The sequence below is a fragment of the Entelurus aequoreus genome, linkage group LG11 (genome assembly GCF_033978785.1).
Source record: "Entelurus aequoreus isolate RoL-2023_Sb linkage group LG11, RoL_Eaeq_v1.1, whole genome shotgun sequence".
Classification (NCBI taxonomy): Eukaryota; Metazoa; Chordata; class Actinopteri; order Syngnathiformes; family Syngnathidae; genus Entelurus; species Entelurus aequoreus.
The window spans coordinates 48,751,691-48,774,089 of record NC_084741.1 but is presented as its reverse complement, the minus strand read 5'-3'; the positions used below and the strand labels follow the sequence as shown (position 1 = coordinate 48,774,089).

The 22,399-nt window shown below is 39.8% G+C and overlaps 1 protein-coding gene across 3 annotated transcripts in view; it reads left to right on the top strand.

The window, feature by feature from the left end:
* The window catches only part of LOC133660191 (triple functional domain protein), a 118,738-nt gene that overhangs the window by 80,998 nt on the left and 15,341 nt on the right, over positions 1–22,399 (top strand). For 2 of the 3 annotated variants that reach the window (XM_062063454.1, XM_062063455.1), the window contains 14 exons: positions 8,842–9,128; positions 9,195–9,365; positions 10,289–10,384; positions 16,508–16,656; positions 16,784–16,850; positions 17,214–17,317; positions 17,404–17,473; positions 18,825–18,914; positions 19,022–19,114; positions 19,199–19,249; positions 19,387–19,464; positions 19,629–19,820; positions 19,934–20,111; positions 21,491–22,335. In XM_062063454.1, the coding sequence (XP_061919438.1) occupies positions 8,842–9,128; positions 9,195–9,365; positions 10,289–10,384; positions 16,508–16,656; positions 16,784–16,850; positions 17,214–17,317; positions 17,404–17,473; positions 18,825–18,914; positions 19,022–19,114; positions 19,199–19,249; positions 19,387–19,464; positions 19,629–19,820; positions 19,934–20,111; positions 21,491–22,335 (2,471 nt within the window). The remainder of the gene's footprint in view (positions 1–8,841; positions 9,129–9,194; positions 9,366–10,288; positions 10,385–16,507; positions 16,657–16,783; positions 16,851–17,213; positions 17,318–17,403; positions 17,474–18,824; positions 18,915–19,021; positions 19,115–19,198; positions 19,250–19,386; positions 19,465–19,628; positions 19,821–19,933; positions 20,112–21,490; positions 22,336–22,399) is intronic. The other variant, XM_062063457.1, reaches the window with a different exon arrangement.

The window sequence follows — 22,399 nt, the reverse complement described above, 5'->3', positions numbered from 1 at the left end:
AGACAGGTCAGTGTTTGTTATTGTATAGCAGAAGGCAATGAAGCTGAATGAATATATACCATGCTTCTCATCTTTTTTGTCTAAAGACCTTTACAGTCTAAAAATGTAACAATGTCTTTACTGTTTTTAGCCAGAATGTGAAGCGAAGGCAGTGTCCACTCCCTTATCTTTCATGCCAACTCCACGCCCTTCCTAAATGTGGCTGTCGGTGGTGAGCACTTCTCAGCATGCATTGTCCACAGGACCCAGACAACACCAGAAAAACATACTCTCTCTTTGAGCAGCATGTCTCCAGAATACACCGACTGATGTTTGTGTGTCGACCACATGTCCCGTGGAAGATAAGACCACACTAAAAGATGCTCCCCTGGTGACTCATTTGGAATCTCAGGCATGCTCCTGTAGAGCTGGAGCCACTTTTCGGATTACTCCAGCAGTCCCGTCTCCCCCCCATCCTATTCTGGAACACAGACGTGCAGCAGAGTTATAATTCTAGCCTGTTTTTAGAGGAATGTGGAGGACACAATTCTGAAATTATGATACAACATTTCATCTAGTCATGAATTGTGCATTCATGACGGGATATCAGGGAAATCAGCTTAATGTTAAAACTGGGGAAAGGACAACTTGCTTTTTTGAATCTCTGCAAATTTGACTGTGCCCCAAGTCCTGATATTTAAAATGTGATTATTTCGACTTGGATTACTAACTTGAGTCAGCACAAAAGTGTACACATTTATAGAACTCCTGCATGAATGTTGTCCTTACACATTCATTCATGCTTTATACTTTAACTGGGACCTATAATGATTTTAATCGACATTCTTGTTTTTAGTTTAGGGGTTCTTAACTTGTTTGAACTTGTGTCCCAACATTTCCACTATAGACTGTCCAAGGGCCCACTCAAATAATAACACTGAATAAGTAATCATACTCTTGATTGTTTTCGTATTTATAAATAACATCTAAAAAAAACTTACAGTTTACAACCTTGTCAAATTATATGAAACCATGTGGTAATGACAAAGATTTTGATTTATTTCCCACATAAACCTTAGGCTTCGCTTATGTCAGGCTGATTATAAGAACAATTACTACCAAATATACTGCCTAAGAAGGGACTCATAAATACCTGACACAATTGTATTTCTTACACACTATCATGTTGTGCTAAAATAGATAAAATAAATTAATCATGAATAGGATTTTTAAATCCCAATAAAATTAAAGTGCAAATGAAAATACAGCTCGACCACTTTAGTCATAATTTTTGAGTTTAAGAAACTTCTCTTTTGGCACCTATGGTTAAAAAACACTGGTCTCGATAAAATGTATTGGCTATAGTTTGGTGTAAATTTGCTTCCACAGTCACATTTATAACCCGAGTCTGTCTGCATTATGTTAATTTGTAGATGTGTTCCTAGATTGCAAATGAAACCACACCACACCCTCTTAAAAGTATTATAATTTATCTTTTGAAAATGTACACTGTCTTGAAGTCTTCGCTGCTCTTTTTTTTCCACACACGGTGGAAAATAAACTCCATAAACATTATACAGATTCATCTGGTGACAACATAAGATACACCTGCACACTCTACGATCGATTCAGACTCCGCATACAAAAATCTGCTTTTTCAGCATTTATGCCATGATTGGATGAAAACAATTTTTGAGTGATTTACTAAATGTCCAAACGAGTATGTCCACCCCACTGGGGTGTCACAACGCATCCAGACTGCAAAACCCCGAACCTCGGCATCCAAAACTGCCTGCCAGCTCACGCCAAACTGTATGAACCTTATCACTTGATGCTTTGACATTGTTTAACATGAATATCCAACACTGTAACAACATATAAGTCAGAAAAGTGGAAAATCATTATTGTAAGTCATCTTTAAAAAGTGCTGTCTCTGCATAAATTACATCCTTTTTTGCCCATGGTATATTTCTTAAAGTTTCGGGTAAATTGGTGGAGTAGTTGTAGTGCTAAATAATAAACGTAAGAAAAATAAATAATAAATACACTAGCAGTGACCAAACTAAAACCTTATTTTCACAGGTAACTCTTAACAATGTTATGGTTGTACCCCTTAAGTAAAACAGACCAGCTGTTTTGCAGCAGTTGCAACATTCAAAGACCCTCCAAACCGAAAAGGGCAAAGGTCCCCAAAGGCAGTTGACCCGTGTTTCATCCAGTCAAACTCCTGTTAGCTATGCTGCTAATCTGATCGCCACTCACTGGACATTGAAGTCTAAATACACATTAGGGTGACACCTTTACACAGGTGCTAATGGACATGCTGCTACTGTCTAATGCAAAGGTGTCAAACTTAGAGCCTGGGGGCCACATCGTTTTACGTGGCCCGCAAAAGCCTGGAAATAATGTGTGTCAATACGGCACTTCATCTTTCTTACTACAGTAAAAGTATTCTTACTTTCAGTTCTGACAGAAAAAACTAAAGAAAACTTTAAAAAGAAGTGCCAACAAACTCAATATAGAGTGGCCATTATCCATCCATCCACCCATTTTCTATCATTTTTCCCTCTCGGGATTGCGGGGTGGCTGGAGCCTATCCCAGCTGCACTCGGGCTGAAGGCACGGTACACCCTGTACAAGTCGACAACCATTCACACTCACGTTCCCACACTAGGGCCAATTTAGTGTTGCCAATCAAATTATCCCCAGGTGCATGACCCTCCCGAGTACCCGGATAGAACCTACGCAGTCAGAACATGCAAACTATACACAGAAAGACCACGAGCCCGGGAATCGAACCAAGGACCTTCTCGCTGTGAGGCACAAGCGCTCCAACGTGCTGCCTGAGTAGCCATCAAATGAATCTTAATATCATATAATCTGTCCAGTTTTCCTTTACTTCAGAGTGTAAAGTAGAGATTGTCTGATTCACATAGGATTATGATCAATTGATAATATGAATCATAATAATACACCGATATTATTATGATTATATAATTATTAGTGCATCTCCTGGGGGTTAAGTCTGCACCTGTCTTTAAAAACCACTAAAATATTGCCTTAACATAAAAAAATTACACAAATTCAGTCGGCCATTTTGAATATTCCGCCCTGAATATCTTCGGCAATTCCGCAGATTCTACGTCACTGGAGTAACGCTTCTGCACTCATCAGATCAGTCATACTGGAAATACGCACAAATTGGAAAGAGAAGTGCTGTCTATCATTCACAATCCTTATGTAAGACAAAAACACATGTTGGGCTTTTGTTATGCATTCTAAATCGTAAATAAATAGCCAACAATTGAGTCAACAGATGGAGGGTCCTCTATTGCGCCCATCACCACCAACAATACTCAATTTACATATTGTGACCAGAAAATTAACCAAATATGAGTGATATTGTTATAATAAGCACTAACGAAGACGGCCTACTTTAGCGGCGCATTGATAGCAGTGAGCTATTGCTGGTTTATGCTGCTATTGTTGACACACTAAGCCGGCGGCTGCTTCTGTTTCGTCTCAAACTTGCTAAAAGTTAATTCTAGATTATAATTCATGCATCTCTCACCTGGTCGTAGACAAATGTGGCCATGGACCGAGAGGCTGGTCGACTTTGACATCCCCTAGATGGCAAAGAATACTTTGTTGCGGCAACTTTTTTTTAACACTTCGTGAGGATTGTGATTGAATCTTAATCTAAACGGGATTATTGTGAGCATCTTGTCGGTCAGCACCCCAGCGTCAGTGGAAATTGTGCAGTAAGTGTTTGTTTTATTATGGTTTGCTATGTTTAGTTTGTATGTTTAGCACCTAGCAATGCTACATGATGCTACAGTGTTTCAATAGAGCTGCATTCGTTTAGCACTCGGCTTCTAAAACTAATTTCTCGTCCTCATTGTGTTCAGGCTCAAAAATATAAGGTTCTGAATCATCATTTGTCCCAAAATAATCATTATTGGCTATCACAAAGTGTTTTTGATTAACATTGTTGTTGATGGAGAAGGGATCTGTGGTTCCTAACTCTACGTCACAAATCACATGATCATTAACTCTCAAATTTGCTCAGGAATCTCCGTAAGATTTATACTTTTTTGATCATATCTATATATTTGTAAACTTTGGAAGTATTTTGGTCTCATAAATCAGATATATTTCATAATACTTTCAATATAGAGGCGATTAGTTGTTAGTGCTTTAGGTTATTTAGTGGGGAATACAGAAACAATAGTGTTCAAGCGGAAACCGATAGTCCTTGCTACCATAAAATTGTATGGCCAGATAATAATACAAGTAAATGAGTTTAATATTTTGGGAATGTGGATGGATCCTAGGCTTACATGGAATGCACGTTACCAGCATTGTTACCAGGTGTAAAACAATATTGAACGTGACGAGAAGTCAAGCAGGAGCAGAGTGGGGAGCCAGCAGAACAGCCATTAAAAGGTTTTATGTAGTTATGGTAAGGACTATTTTAGATGAAATCAATCAATCAATGTTTATTTATATAGCTCTAAATCACAAGTGTCTCAAAGGGCTGCACAAGCCACAACGACATCCGCGGTACAGAGCCCACATAAGGGCAAGGAAAAACTTACAACCCCAATGGGACGGTGTGAAAGACTATGAGAAACCTTGGAGAGGACCGATTATGGATGCATTGTATGTGGGTCAGCAGCAAAAAGTGTGTTTAAAAAAAATTGGAAACAGTTCAGACACAAGCACTGAGACTGTGTTTTAAAGATTTAGGTACAACTCCTCTTTCTGCACTACAGGTAGAGATGGGGAGATGCCATTGCAGATGGGAAATAAGCAAATGATCATACAGTACTGAGTTAGTCTCAGAGATCACTCTGAAATTCAGCATCCAACAAGAAAGGTGATGTTGCTGTGCTGGGAGAGTGAGGGAGCTAAATATATATGTTTTGACTAGAGGAGCAGGAGAATAGCAGAAGACATGAGCTTGACACAAATGCAATTTAATTTATCAAGAAATTTGACAGTTACTTCTCCATAGTTGATCCCTGCGGATTCGGTGGATATATGGCCGTGCCAAAAGGGCTGCGTGGAAGTGTGGCAGTGATGGTTGAAGACTAGGGATGTCCGATTATGTCTTTTTGCCGATATCCGATATTCCGATATTGTCCAACTCTTAATTACCCTCTACCAATATCAACCGATACCGATATCAACCGATACCGATATATACAGTTGTGGAATTACCAGGTATGGTGAAGATAAGGTCCTTTTTTAAAAAATTTATAAAATAAAATAAGATAAATAAATTAAAAACATTTTCTTGAATAAAAAAGAAAGTAAAACAATATAAAAACAGTTACATAGAAACTAGTAATTAATGAAAATGAGCCAAATTAACTGTTAAAGGTTAGTACTATTAGTGGACCAGCAGCACGCACAATCATGTGTGCTTATATATTAATATATAATGTAGGTACCAGAATATTAATAACAGAAAGAAACAACCCTTTTGTGTGAATGAGTGTAAATGGGGGAGGGAGGTTTTTTGGGTTAGTGTACTAATTGTAAGTGTATATTGTGTTTTTTATGTTGATTTAATAAAAAAATAAAAATCATACTGATAATAAAAAAAATGATACCGATATTTTCCGATATTACATTTTAAAGCATTTATCGGACATCTCTATTGAAGACTGTTTAAATACTAAATAGAGTTTGTTTCCTCCAATATTTATGGACGGATTGAAACATCCAATCACAGGAAATACGGGCTTTGCCTTTGTATTACCAAGGCTCCATACAGAGAACAACGAACCATCTGGCAGTGTTTACTGTCGAGCTATTGGCAATGACAGCAGGATGCAGTGGGTAGAACAGTCACAGCTAAAAAAAGGTGGAGGACTGCTTCAACTCAAGGTCAGCATTAATCTCTCGTCAATATTTTTAGGTCGCAAAGCAGACAAGATGTAATTAATGAATTATATGGAATATTATTGAGGCTTAAGGGGGCGGCTCACACAAGCATAAAGGTGAATGAACTGGCAGGTCAATACTAATGCTAGAGCAGCACAGAGTCGTACCTATCAGTAAGTCAGAGGCAAAACCCTTAATTAAGGACAATGTTTTCAAAGAGTGGCAAGTACACCGGGACATGAGTACAAAAGAAAGACATTTATATTCAATACAGAACACAGTCGGAGCGGAAAGAACTGTATGGGGGAGCATAAAAAAGGGAAGAATCCTATCACGCATTAGATTAGGACACAAGACATTGCACCTTATAAGCAAACACCCAACAGGATTATGTGACAATGCATTAGAGTCAGTGGAACATACAATCATGTCCACTGACATGACAAATGTCTTCTAAGAGAGGAATTTAGATGACATTGACAGAAGCAGTTTACTCTCAAAGGGGTATACAGAAGCAACCAAATCATTTTAGTGAAGTTTCTACAAGAGACGGGTTTATGGAATAGAATTTAGTATGGGGAGGTTCAGTACATGTATGTATGTAAGTGAGGGAGGGAGAAGGCAGAGAACTCTGGTTCACATTCAAGTACAGTAGGTGGCGGTAATGCAACTTTAACGTTGAGTGCCCCGCCATTAAACAAAAAACAGCAGCCATAACTGCAATGTGACCCTTAATGAAGTGAAGTTGGACACCTCTGATCTAATAGAAGTATATATGAACTGCAGTATGACAATAGGTGACAATAAGTGATAGTGTCCTAAAACAACAAGCTAGTGTGATGAAAACAATATATTTAACAAGTTAAAGTTAAGTTAAAGTTAAAGTGCCAGTAACACACAATGAAGAAATGCAGGGAGGTACCACAGCAAATAATAATGTTAATACAGAATTTCACGCAAACCTCAGCAGTGTTTGTCCATCATGTCACTTGTAAGCATATTTTTAAGACAACCTCCTCACAGCCACCATTCATGGTGTTCTTTTTGATCTGTTTTTGTGATGAACTTTCCTTTTTTTGACTGGTTAATGGCTAAGAAACTTGAATCAAAATAATAATAATAATAATACAAAAAAAATAAAAATCTTCCTGCAGAATTAGTGAATGTTTATAACTGCATGACTTCAGCTTGGTCTAAATAAGGAATATCTGTGTTTGGATCTTAATAGTATGCTCCTCCCATGCACATGATTAGAGTGCACATGCTTCATAACAGCAATAGAATATAACTCCTGGAAGCAGAAAGACTGCACCATAGCACACAGCCTCATTTTGTACTGGTGTAGGCTTATACATGCTGCACTATGAAAGACTGTGTTAAAGTCTTGTCCAATTAAGGAAGGCAGAATTTCCACTCCCACCTTTTTTAAGGAGACTTTTCACATGGCTGAATCCTTGACGGATGTTGTTTAAACATGGAAAAATACTCCCTTAAGGGTCCAGCGCTACTGCAAAGATATAAAACCTGATCATGTTCAAGATGTTCAGCAACTTGATATGTCACATGACATTAACTATTCAAACAATGATGTAGGCGTAATCGCTGAGTCAGTGTCGGCCCCCGTAAACACTTTTACTTGTGCATCTTCTCTTCAGATCTCCCTGCGCCAAGTAAAAAATGTGCAGGTTTAGCAACGGCTTAGGAAACAGCATGAGATTTTTTTTATTGCAATTTTAAAACAGCCATCTTGCTTTTCGTAAACATTTTGTCTCCCTAAAGTCACAGGAGTTTTCATCAACATGGGTGCTGGTTTTCTTCAAGGAATTATTGTCCAAGATCGTTTCATTGATGAACTGGGAGGGCAAGTGGGAGGTGAAAGGTCATATCCAGGGAATGTTGTGTGGATTGACATTTCACAGGGACACGACATAAATAACTATCAAGCACAATAACCAATGTAGAAAATAGTAACAGTAGACATTTCTTTGAAGCGTTCAGAGGATGCGTGCAGCCTCTTTTATCCTGAATTATTATCTCACAATTCATCCATCCATTTTCTACCGCTTGTCCCTTTTGGGGTTACGGGGGTGCTGGATCTTATCTCAGCTATGGATTTAAAAAAGAAATAATCCAGGAGTTGCCATCACTGTGAGCAGGTCAGCCTGCTGTGTATTGTATATTTATATGTAACAAACAGTTCCCCACAACACGCCACACAATTATTATTATTTTTTCAATCAGATTAATCACAGGGGTTAGTGCGTGTGCCTCACAATACGAAGGTCCTGGGTTCGATCCTGGGCTTGGGATCTTTCTGTGTGGAGTTTGCATGTGAAATTTGCCAGCGAGCACACCAGTCAGAGTCACCTCACTCATCTTTGCACTGACGTATGCGTTGATTGACCTGATCACTGACCGTATAATAACTCACGGCGCCTTTCAGGTAACCATCCGTGGTCAGGGAAAAGGAGCATGGGTTTACAATACATCCGGTCATTAATCTGCATTGATACATGGTTAATTGCATTCGCTAACCCGTTAAATTTGACAGCCCTAATTTACTTTAAAATGATTGTGTGAATGCTGTAAGAAACAATGATTGTTACAATTGTGTTGAAAGCATTTACTCCTGTCTGTTTTATACCAGACACAGTGATTTCAAATGCGGGATGCACCATCGCTTTTTGACATACAAAAGAAATGTATCTTTTGTTATGGCTCTAATGCAGCCATTTTGTACAGATAATCTCAAAGCTTTCTTGGATTGCTTTGAGGCCATGCTCAGGCTTTTGCATGGTATCAATTACTGTGATACGATGTCATGAGTTTAAAGTTCACTGCTTTCTGAAGCTTTTCAGCTTGGTTACTTACATTTTTCAACATTCCCATGCACTTACTTTCGGAGGTGCACTTTCCAGCTTGTAATGTTTTCTTTTAAAATGCCAATTAAGATTTTTATTTCTCCTTTAGATACCTTGTCTGTATCCAGTAATGACACCCTGCAGCCGGGCTCCAGCCACACCTTGGGGCCACACAGCTCTCCCGGCCCCAAACGTCCAGGGAACACCTTAAGGAAATGGCTGACCAGCCCTGTCAGGCGACTAAGCTCTGGCAAGGCAGATGGTCATGTGAAGAAGCTGGCCCACAAGCACAAAAAGAACCGGGAAGGTGCCAGAAAAAACCTGGACGTAATGCAAGGGCCTCACAAGGACTCTGATGACTGCGCCGCCACGCCGCAGGATGAAACACTGGAGGAGGTGAGAACAGTAGCTGTACTTTTGTTCTGACCTTGTAGCTGATTTCCTCAACTCTTTCCTCCCCAGCGTATGCGTAACGAAGGTCTGAGCAGCGGTACGCTCTCCAAGTCTTCTTCATCAGGAATGCAGAGCTGCGGTGAGGAGGAAGGCGAAGAGGGGGCTGACGCCGTCCCTCTACCTCCGCCAATGGCCATCCAGCAACACAGTCTGCTGCAGCCCGACTCCCAGGATGATAAGGTGGGTCAGCGCGGAACAGAAGGGCAAAATAATGCCACCAAATAATACTTTTAATATTTCCATTTCTCATTAGAGCATTGCTAAAACTAGAGTTATGTGTGGAGTCTCTTCACCATTACTATATTGGTAACATCAAAAATTTGGCTTTTATTTACCTATCTGCAAAGAAGAGTTTATTTTTTTCTTTCTCTTCGTGTTGTCAAAATACCTTTTCTTTAAAGCTGTAAAAGATGAACGTACACCTTTTACATTGGTACTAATATTGTTTCCTTTCTTTTCCTTTTATGTTCTTAATGGTTGCATGTTCTCTCCATCAGCATTATGTTGATTTCTGTTCTGCCTCTCTTCTTTCCCAGTTCCCTTATCTCTCCATGTAAAAAAACACCTTCATCATCCACACACCTTTTTTTTAATTTTTGATCTATCTTCTTGAGATCTCCTTTTATGATTGTCAGTAACCCCTTGGAGTGGTACTATCTTGTTGCTAAAACGAATACTCCATTCCCCATGCAATTGTGAGGCTTGAGAGACTGAAACGTTGCCTCAAACTGGACCTGTCACTGATGCAGTATCAAGCAACATGTTTATTTGTCTTTAATTTCACAACAGTTCAACCTCAGAGCATGCCCTCGACCTAAACTCAACTCATAACCCATGTTCTCCCCAAAACCGACCTGTAAATGGCTCCAACTTGGCCCCAATTGAACCTTTTTATTAGGGACAACACACCTGCCCAGTCGTTATTTGAACATGTGGAGTATCGGGGTCCAAACACTCCACTGGTGAGCTTGATCATGAACATAGACAGCCACGGACATCGAGTCTGCTTGGCTTCTATTTGCATGAAGATCTCGGTATTAGTTTGAATCAAATTTAAAAAAAATACCCCCTTAATTTTGTTTTTGTGTCGGTTTTTTTTTCAGTCTGCGTCCCGCCTGTCTGCTAGGCCCAACAGCTCAGAGACTCCCAGTGCTGCTGAACTGGTCAGTGCCATCGAGGAGCTGGTGAAGAGTAAGATGGTGAGCAAGGAATATCACAAATACATGCACATGAGGTCTCTTTGCATGCAAAACACTTGCTTGGGTGTTGTTAACAGAGGCATGGTGTCCTACCAGTCATCTCTCATGACTGACTCACTAATAATTCCTGCTGTCTTCTTTTCCGAAAAAAAGAGCGTTGCACTTTTCAGTTTACCGCAATGCAAACATTTTTACTGACTATACACTGTTTATAGAGAAGTATCTGAACACCTGGGGGGCATCCACTTTGGAAGTTTAACAAACTCGGAGTTCAAACCGAAAGTCAAAGTGAACGTACCCTAAATTTAGATGTAAAACTTTGTGAGACTTTTCCCATGAGGAAATGTTGACTTTGATTGTACACGTATATCAATGTGCAACATTATCCATCCATCCGTTGTCTACCACTTGTCCCTTTCGGGGTCGCGGCGGGTGCTGGAGCCCATCTCTTTATCCATCCATCCATCCATCTTCAACCGCTTATCCGGAATCGGGTCGCAGGGACAACAGCTCCAGCAAAGACCCCCAGACTTCCCTCTCCAGAGCAACATTTGCGACTTCCTCCTGGGGAATCCCGAAGCGTTCCCAGGCCAGAGAGGAGATGTAATCCCCCCATCTGGTCCTTGGCCTGCCGCGGGGCCTCCTCCCTCCTCTCTTTATATTATGTTTTAAACCTTATTCAATGACAGAACATGACGTTGCAGCTATTTGTTTACAAGCGATGCTTTCATTTTGTCGAGCGACAGACAAGGCGTGCATGCTCCTTATGACACACAAAGGCTATTAAAACAACATTATCCTCTATGTAAGTGTGCTCTGATTTGATATTTAATGTACATATGATTGTACATGTAATATTACTATATTGATATATATAATATTTAATCACGATTAATCACAGTTTGTTCATAGTTAAAGGTAATCGCGATAATTGCAGATAGATTTTTTTTTGTGCACCCTAGACAGATAATTTTCAAGTTTTTGTTACAATCACTGGACAATTAGTTTGCCTTAATTAAATGTTTTTTTACACTTTATGCTTTTTTGAACAGCATAACACAAAATGGACACAAACCCGCTTTTAATGACAATTAAAATAAATTATCTGCAGTGTGTTGGTGTCTTGCCAGATTTTGTAGGATCACAGAATTTGTATTCCTGCTGTAGGAGCACTTGCATTCAGAGGAGGAGATACACCATGTTTAGATACCAGCTTCACACATTGATAACAAAAAATGTGTATTGTTATAATCATGGTTTAATTGCCAAAGATGTTTGGTCATCTAATATGTGATATTTTTACCTGAAAAAATGCTTCTGAGTCTGTACATGTCGTTCAAGTTAATGGTATTCATATCTCTACATGACAATGTCCTAACCTTCTCTATTATTAAAATGTAATATCCAGTCTGCTAAACATTCTGTAATTGCAGACTATCAATCAGAACAGGTTATCAAAGAATAAACACTTTATTTTAATCCGTCAGAAAACATTTATTTAGGCAGAAGTATTACAGATTATATTACAAAATATCTTTGACAAAGCATGATCGGGATATGAGAGGATTTTTCATTTCATTTTATCATGGTAGTTATAGCACTATTATTGTGAAGCCGGAAGTATGTCGTTGGTATGAGAAAAGGTGTCTTAGCAAGTTTTGACGTTGTGAAAGTCTCAGATAAAAAATTTATCTAGACTTCCTACTTACCGTCTTTCTTTTCTGCTGATCTTTTATTCCATTTTACTAATAAGGCAGTTAGCAATGCACTCAACCCTAATCCAAACAAAACACGGATGTAAAGTTCAATTTCTCTGCAAACAGCAAAGTGCACCAGCATGCAGTTGCTGCAGTGATGTCGTCTCACAGCGATCGAAGATAAAATAGCCTTGTCTTGTCGGAAGAACGACTTGCCATGGCTTTGAATATAGGAATTCCATAATCGCCCCTTTTCTTTGTGCATTTCTGCTCGCTATTTTCGAGCTTGTGACTCAACAGTAACTGAACGCCATTACATTTCTCATTATACGGAATGGACTAAGGGTCAAAAAGGATTCAGGACGCATGCGCGGTAAAAAAAAATTTGCGCAGTTAATAGAACTTATAGTTAACGCATTATTATTGCGTTAACTTTGACAGCTCTAGTTCTAATAGTATAAAGGCATCTTAATGTGGGTCAAAACACAAGCAGAAGTGACGCCATTTCTCCATAACTCTTGTAGTAGATAAATTCAAGTTACCCAAAAGTAAAAGAAGCATTGTCTACTTTACGCTAAAATCAAAGCAACATTTAAACTATAAATACACTTCTGACAAGTATTTAAGTTTATTAAGAACAATTTACACTTTGTTAGATATAATTCATCATATTGTAGCGGTTGCTTTAAGGACATAATTCAGCACAGCTGTTTACTTGACTTTGTCGTCATTCTTCACTGCCATTGTTCTATTGGGCACATAACAATGTTGTTCTTGTCTACCATTCATATATGCAGTTAAGAGTGAGTAATTCGGTGCGGCACCTTTAAGTGACCGTCAAGAGTTTTACCCAAAGGTGGGGATTTGTTGTGACCGCCATTTTGACTCGCTATACGTAAAAAGATACTTCTGCTCTTGGTTTGAATAAACGGCGCACACGTTTGTGTGTCAAAGATATTTCAGGTTGTCTTGCTTTCACGTTACAAGCGCAACAATATCCCCAATATTTAAAGCCCCTAACATCACTCGCTTTCAAGTCTATTGACGGAGTGAGACCTTTACACGGTGGCTACATATTATCTTTGTGCCGCATACTGCTAGCCAAGCACAAGGTGATGGTGAGGCGACTCTAATATAGAAACAGTAACTTTTTTTTAAAAGATTAAAAAATAGATTATCACGATCAAAAAATATAGCGTGCTAAATATGACTATTATTTATGAATCACAATTAACGCTTTAATCTGACACTCCTACAAAAGATGTATTAAAGTACCAGTAGAATGGAAAGACAAGTTGCCTCTATATTGAATCCATTATCATATATATTTGATGTATTACACCAAAAGACTACGAAGTTTGCGAGTAAATAGATATGATCAAAATAGTATCGATCTCACGGAAATTCCAGAGCCATTTGGACAGATAATGAGCTAGCTAATCTCTTTGTGATGGATGATTCTATAAACTGCATTTCTTAATATTTTAAGTATCATTATCAAGTATTAGGACGACGCTAGTTTTGTTACACACCAAGAGCAACCAGAAGCAGGGACACCAAGAAATAGGCGCTTAGTAAATTTAAAGAAGTGTAGATAAAACCAACCATGTTACATCAGAAAGTAAACAGATATTAACAAGAAATTAACAAGTAGATTAATGAGAGTTAAAGGCCTACTGAAATGTTTTTTATTTATTTAAACGGGGATAGCAGATCTATTCTATGTGTCATACTTGATCATTTCGCGATATTGCCATATTTTTGCTGAAAGGATTTAGTATAGAACAACGACGATAAAGATCGCAACTTTTGGTATCTGATAAAAAAAAGGCTTGCCCCTACCGGAAGTAGCGTGACGTAGTCAATTGAACATATACGCAAAGTTCCCTATTGTTTACAATGATGGCCGCATGAAGTGAGAGAGATTCGGACCGAGAAAGCGACAATTTCCCCATTAATTTGAGCGAGGATGAAAGATTTGTGGATGAGTAAAGTGCAAGTGAAGGACTAGTGGGGAGTTGAAGCTATTCAGATAGGGAAGATGCTGTGAGAGCCGGGGGTGACCTGATATTCAGCTGGGAATGACTACAACAGTAAATAAACACAAGACATATATATACTCTATTAGCCACAACACAACCAGGCTTATATTTAATATGCCACAAATTAATCCTGCATAAAAACACCTACGTGTTTGTTATGCTAGCTCCTAGCTCCTCTGCTAGCTCCTAGCTCCATAGAACGCGCCAATACAATTCAAACACCTGATCAACACACACAATCACTCAGCCCAAAAGACCGTTCACCTAACCCAAGGTTCATAAAGCTTATATATTTTAAAAAAGTTACGTACGTGACGCGCACATACGGTCAAGCTATCAAATGTTTATCAGCCAAGGCTGCATACTCACGGTACCTGATATTCAGCTGGGAATGACTACAACAGTAAATAAACACAAGACATATATATACTCTATTAGCCACAACACAACCAGGCTTATATTTAATATGCCACAAATTAATCCTGCATAAAAACACCTACGTGTTTGTTATGCTAGCTCCTAGCTCCTCTGCTAGCTCCTAGCTCCATAGAACACGCCAATACAATTCAAACACCTGATCAACACACACAATCACTCAGCCCAAAAGACAGTTCACCTAACCCAATGTTCATAAAGCTTATACATTTTTAAAAAGTTACGTACGTGACGCGCACATACGGTCAAGCTATCAAATGTTTAGCAGCCAAGGCTGCATACTCACGGTACCTGGTATTCAGCTGGGAATGACTAAAACAGTAAATAAACACAAGACATATATTTACTCTATTAGCCACAACACAACCAGGCTTATATTTAATATGACACAAATTAATCCTGCATAAAATCACCTACGTCTTTGTTATGCTAACTCCTAGCTCCTATGCTAGCTCCTAGCTCCATAGAACACGCCAATACAATTCAAACACCTGATCAACACACACAATCACTCAGCCCAAAAGACCGTTCACCTAACCCAAGGTTCATAAAGCTTATATATTTTTAAAAAGTTACGTACATACGCAAAAAAAAAGTTGCGCACATACGGTCAAGCGATCAAATGTTTAGAAGCCAAAGCTGCATACTCACGGTAGCACGTCTGCGTCTTTGTCATCCAAATCAAAGTAATCCTGGTAAGAGTCTGCGTTGTCCCAGTTCTCTACAGGCGTCTGTGTATCGAAGTCAAAAGTCCTCCTGGTTAGAGTCTCTGTTATCCGAGTTCTTCCATCTTGACTGCATCTTTCGGGAATGTAAACAAAGACGCGCCGGCTGTGTACTGTTGTTGCTGACTTCGTTCGAAAAATACGTCCGTTTCGCACCGACAACTTTCTTCTTTGCTTGCTCAGCTTCTTTCTCCATAATGCAATGAACATAATTGCAACAGATTCACGAACACAGATGTCCAGAATACTGTGGAATTATGAAATGAAAACAGAGCTTTTTCATATTGGCTTCAATGTGGAAGGCATACCCGTGTTCCCCGGGCTACGTCACGTCATCCTCAGAGGCGTTTCGAACCGGAAGTTTAGCGGCAAATTTAAAATGTCACTTTATAAGTTAACCCGGCCGTATTGGCATGTGTTATAATGTTAAGATTTCATCATTGATATATAAACTATCAGACTGCGTGGTCGCTAGTAGTGGGTTTCAGTAGGCCTTTAAAGAAATAATAATATACTGTTCCAGCATTGTCGCAGTGGGCCAATCGATCCGTAAATTGGTGGTCGACACCAACGGTAATATCAGTATATGATCTATACTAGAGTGATTGGATCAGTATTTTTCTTTTTTTTTGTTAATGTTTACAATTTAAGTCTGAGGACACAAGAGGACTTCGAGGGTAGAAAAGATTAAAATGAGTAGACCTAATAGATGGTTGTTTTTATATTGTTTGGTTATTGTGTACTATTGACTGTTTTGCTCATAAACAATTGTATGTAATAAAAGAGATTAAGGAACTTGTTAAAATATTGTGCTGATATTGTTAAACTGTGAGTAGCACTCATAAATAGATTGAAAACATTTCAGTTAATACATGTGATCTGTATTGGTCACAATCTTACCCATGCACGATCGGAATCGGCAGCATAAATTCCTGATCGGAACATTCCTACCTATCTGGGAATCATTTCTACAAGATGTTAGTTTTGTTAATTAACCTACAATCACTTTGAAGTTAGAGGTCATTGGAACAGGAAATATTCTTCCACGCACTGCTCCCACAAAATTGGAAGGATTAAATAAATTGTCCTAAATGTCTTTGTCAGATGAAGACTTCAAAACCTGTGCTTAGATTTAAAGTCACGTTTGCCTTTTTATACACTTTTATAATCCTTTTTTTTGTTTGTTTTTTTGTAATCCTACCTCTTCCATCTTTTCCTCTTCAGTCACTGGAGGATCGTCCCAGTTCTCTGTCAGTGGAGCAAGGTGACAGCAGCTCTCCTTCCTTCAACCCCTCAGACAACTCCCTCCTCTCCTCCTCCTCGCCCATGGATGAGGTGGACGAGCGCAAGTCGGGCTTTCTCAAGAGAAGACAGTAAGCCACAAGCTTAAACTTCTGAACACAGGTCATGTCTGACCGTTGAGCACAGTGTTCTGCTTTGGTGTCTCTTATATGAATGTTTCTTATATTTTCCTTACAGTGTTTCTCTTTCTTCTTTCAGTTACGTCCTACTGGAGTTGGTGGAAACAGAAAGAGACTATGTCAGAGATTTGGGATCAGTAGTGGAGGTAGTAAAGAAAAAAATATTCTCTAGTATATGCACCTAATTATTCCTGTTATAGTGGAAAGGGGATTCATATGGCCCCATTTGTGGCGGTTTACCTCACACATGAAACATGACGAACTGGGGGGGTTTACTATTCACTTCAGCCGCATGATGGCAGTAGAGGTTTGGATGTCTTAAAATGTGTTTGGGGGCAATTCCAACTTTGACCACAAAGCCAGTTTCAATGTAGAGTGGCACTTTTCATAATTTTCTGCAGACTGCATTGCAAAATGATTACACCCGCCTCTCTCCAGGAATGGGGCCATATGAATCCCTTTCCTACTGTAAGTTAGATTTTTTTAGTTAAAGGCTGTTCTCCTCACAGGGTTACATGAGTAGGATGAAGGAAGAAGGAGTTCCAGATGACATGCGAGGAAAAGACAAGATTGTCTTTGGAAACATCCATCAGATATATGACTGGCACAAAGAGTATGTCCATAGCTTTTATTTTTTGTGGTCATATTTTAGTTTTTTCCTACATACATTTTTGAAGAAATAATTTGTTGTCTTCACAGCTTTTTCCTCGCAGAGATTGAGAGGTGTTTAGAGGATCCTGACAGACTTGCTTCTTTATTTGTCAAACAGGTATACTTTTTTACACCACAGTTCATCAACAGGGGTATTGTAGGAGGTGGTGAAATTTTTGGTTGATTAGACTTTTTTAAATATATGTTTTATAAGATCCCTGTATTATATTCATGTTAGCGTGTTAGATAGCTTGCGATAAGCGGCGGTTGTTGCCAGCTAGTGACTAGCTTGCTAGTTGCCAGCTAAGTAATAGCGCCACTCTACTGTTTTAATTTCTGTTTTTTCTTAGTATGGCACAAAACTTGGTACCTTTAGAGCCAGTTTAAATTTAAAACACAATTTTATACAGGATATACAAGTAGGTGGTCCCACGAGCAAGCAAATAGCGCGCTAGTTGCCAACTAAATAATAGTTGCGCTATACTATTTTCTACTTTAGTTTTGATATTTTACAATTGTACAAAACATGGTACCTTTAGAATCATAATGAGCTTTATTGGCCAAGTATTTTTAACACAATAATTTCACTTGGTATGACCAGTTTAATTTAAAACACAATTTTATACAGTAAGTAGGGGTCCCTTTCCTTCTCCCCATAAGTTTTGGGATCCTTGGCCTGGAAATTGTTGAAGTCCCCCTTATTATATTTATGTTAGCATTTAAGATAACTCCTCAAGTTACCAGCTACCGACTAGCGCGCTATTTGCCAGCGAGGGATTAGCGTTCTAGTTGCCAGCTAGCAATTAATTCACTAGTTGTCAACTAGGTAATAGCAGCTCTATACTGTAGTCTTTGAATACCTTTAGGACTAGTTTAATTTTGGCCTGGAAAACATTAGTCATGTTAGCATTTAAGGTAGCTCGTGATTAACGCTCTAGTTGCCAGCTAGCTAGTAGAGGCGCTATACCGTATCCTTTGAATATCTTCGTATTGCACAATGAAGTACCTTTAGGACCAGTTTATTTTCAAACCCAAATTTGTACAGTATATTTTAAATTGAAGGTCCCTGCTTCATCTCTATCAAGTTGCTTGTCTTTGGCCTGGAAAACGTTGAAGAAAGAAGTATTAATATGATAGTCGTGTATTTAAGGTAGTATTTAAGGTAGCTCGCAATTAGCCCTCAAGTTGCCAGCGAGCATTTAGCGCACTAGTTGCTAGCAGGTAAGCTAATTGCAGCACAATGCTGTATTATTTAATGATTTTAGTATTGCACAATAACAAGGTACCTTTAGAACCAGTTTTATTTAACATACCATTTTATACAGAATATTTAATTGGGGGGGCCCCTCTCTATCTCTCCATCAGTTTGAGAGTCCACAGCTTCACACTGACCAATAATGGATGCCAAAAATTAAATATGTATATTCAGCTAACATATAACTTGTATGTTGTATACTTTCTTCATATAGGAGCGCAGGTTTCACATGTACATTGTCTACTGCCAGAACAAGCCCAAATCGGAGCACATTGTGTCAGAGTACATTGACACTTACTTTGAAGTAAGCCTTTCAAGTCGTTTTCCAAATTGTTGTATCATATTATTTTATGTATGCAAGATTAATATTCCTGTGTTTGGATCCAATCATTTTTGGCTATTTTTAATCAGGAGCTTAAGCAGCGATTGGGCCATAGGTTGCAACTCACTGATTTGCTTATCAAGCCTGTCCAGCGCATAATGAAATACCAGCTGTTACTTAAGGTAACTTACTGCACTGCCTATTATCGTACATTTAGCATTCAGTGCATGGCCACTTAAACTCTTTGTAAAAAACTTTGTTAATAGGATCTTCTCAAGGTTTCTAAGAAGGCTGGAATGGATTCTACAGAGCTGGAGGTAAGACAAACTGTAACAACTTTAGGTTAAATACACCTGTTGGGAATCAAAAAAAGCTTCAACTATAATATATTAAAAAAGAAGACACACCCTCCATAGCACATGCATACATTTCATTTTCTTATTTTTAATTTTAGAAAGCTGTAGAGGTGATGTGTGTGGTCCCCAAACGCTGCAACGACATGATGAATGTTGGACGCCTACAAGGCTTCGACGTAAGTCTGCTCTTAAAATAGTTTACTTGCTTCTGTCTGTGCATGTCTGGCAACTAAATGTCAGTAGGTATTTATATAGTAGTGCTTCATTTAGTCACCACCAGATGTCAGTTTGTACTATCGTACTTCACTCACACTTGACTATGCTCTCCTTCTATCTTCAGGGTAAAATTGTAGCACAGGGCAGATTACTCCTGCAAGACACTTTTTTGGTATCAGACCAGGATGGGGGACTTTTGTCCAGAATGAAAGAGAGAAGAATCTTCCTTTTTGAGCAGATTGTTATATTCAGTGAACCTCTGGACAAGAAAAAGGGCTTCACTACTCCAGGCTACCTCTTCAAGAACAGCATCAAGGTTAGTCTGTTACTATATAATTAATACATAAGAACATAACCTAAACCCTTCATTGTTTTGTTGTAGGCATGGTGATTTTCATTTTATCTCTCTCATCCCTCTCTGGCACACAGGTGAGCTGGTTGGGTCTGGAAGAAAATGCAGAAGACCCCTGCAAGTTCACACTGACCTCCAAGTCATCTGCTGGTAACGTGGAGAGGTACACCCTCCATTCGGCGAACCCTGGAGTCAGTCAAATCTGGCTGCACCAGGTCAGCCAGATACTGGAGAACCAGCGTAATTTTCTCAACGGTGAGAGATGAACGACCAGCTAAACTTAAAAATGATCTTTTATTAATTGTTTGGTTAGTGGTTAGCACGTCTACCTCACAGTAAGAAGGTGCGGGTTTGTACCCGCATGTTCTCCACATGTTCTCCTCATTCCGGGAATCACAATACACCGGGGGGTGTGAGTTTCTTTGGTTCTTTGTAGGGATGTCCAAATCAACATGTTTGGCCTTCAGTACGATGATTTTTTGGCTTTAGATCCAATCCGATTTTGAGTCGCGATCTGATACCTTGACAATAGATTATAGAACCAAACATTTTTTTACAGCAAAAACTAAAGTAAACACATCAACATATTTTTATAAAACTTATCTTAAATTTGCTATATGGTGCATTTTCATTTGTGTATTGAATGATACATACTGTACTTTTTTTTTTACAAAGCAAAGTGGCTGGTCCACAATAACTAAACAAATGCTTAAACTACTTTTGGCTCCTATTTCAGTCATCTTAAACCCTTGCTGTATCCAGAGACATATGCCCTGGGTTTGTAAATAATAACAAAACTGACCCAAAACAATGATTTTGTAATAATCAAATCACAAACAAGAAAAATATTGATCTAATCACTTTAGTACCGTTTATAGACTAATACTATAGTAGGTATCGATAGTATTGACATCTGGCTTGATCACTTCTACTTTGTTTTGCAGCTTTAGCAGTTAGCTTCTTGTGTTGTCCTGCACGGTGTGTGTGTGTGTGTGTGTGTGTGTGTGTGTGTGTGTGTGTGTGTGTGTGTGTGTGTGTGTGTGTGTGTGTGTGTGTGTGTGTGTAGTTTGCTTAGCCATTCCTTTTCCTCTAGTCCTCCAGTAATAATGATTCTTGAAAGAAGCTTTGTTTATTTACCGCCATTGTGGTGAGGATTAGTATTTAGAAACGGCTTCACACTGTGAATAGAGGAATAGTGAATAGTTTGTTGCTGGCTTGCTCTCAAAATCGACCTGGTGTTCTGGCAAGGCACGTACCCTCCTGGAATTTACGCGACACCATGTGTATAACAAGGAATGTGGAAATAAAATTGCGTCTCCCTAAGTGTGCGTCCCTTCTGAAGGAATCTTTTGCGGGAGTACAATCTTTAGCGCTGTAAACGCTGTGGTAAAGATCGGGCTGGTTGATCGCGGTCAGTTAAAGTCCAATATCGGCCCCTGATCCGATCCCATGATCAGGATCCGGACAGCTCCATCAATTTGTCATATACTTTATGTGCCCTGTGATTGACTGGCGACCGGTCAAAACAGTATCCCGCCTCTCAACTAAAGTCAGCTGGGATAGGTTTCAGCAATATTTCACAAATATGAACGTTGAATGAAATTGACAAGCATTGTTTGGTTTGCTTCCCATAGCGCTGACGTCCCCCATAGAGTACCAGAGGAATCACGTGGGTGGCAGCGGGCCTGGGGGTCCACCCAACAGTAGCAGCAGTACCGGAGGCCTTCCAGGAGGCAGTGTATCCTCCAGTACCACCAGTCTGGGAGGTGGTGGTGGAGGCGGTGGCTCTGGAGGATCAGCAGGCAACTCCTCTTCCTCCCTGTGTGGCCCTCGCTCCCGACCCTCAAGAATTCCCCAGCCTTCTTCGCGCCTCCCCCAGCCAGTCCACCACCACCACCCCCCGGGCCCTGAAGGGCCCGACAGATCAGCAGGTACGTGGTCACCGTGCCACCCGCAGTGCAACCCCTCTAACTTGTATTCCGACACCGATTCAAATGGCGACCTGTTAAATTCAGAGGACCGTAAGATGGACATGTCTGATGGTAGCGACGCAGGCGACTGTAACAACAGCAGCAGACCATCAGGCAGCTTGGAGAGAGGAGGCTTTGAAGAAAGCCAAAAAGCAGCCGCTATCCCACAAATGGCTGTAGCTCCTCTGCATCTGGCCCTGAAGAACTCGCGAATTAGGACAGTTTCACCACTGGTGTCACCTCAGTCCCCTGGAGGAGGAAAGGAAGCGTTAATCCCCTCCAGCCCAGCTCATAAAGGTCACCCCTTCTGGGCTACTGTCCCATCAGTGCCTCCTTCTCCTACTCGGCGACAAAGTTCCTATATGGGTGACAATATTGGTGGCGGGGAGTCTTTCAGCAGGGGGATCTCCTCTCATCACCGCCACTCCACCCACAGTAAGGATTTAGACCGCATGAGCACATGCTCTTCCACCAGCGAGCAGTCCATACACTCCACCCAGAGCAATGGGGTAAGAGGACAAGTCGGGGTCATGGCTTCAGAGAAGCAACTCACCGCCACTAACCCCGCCTTCA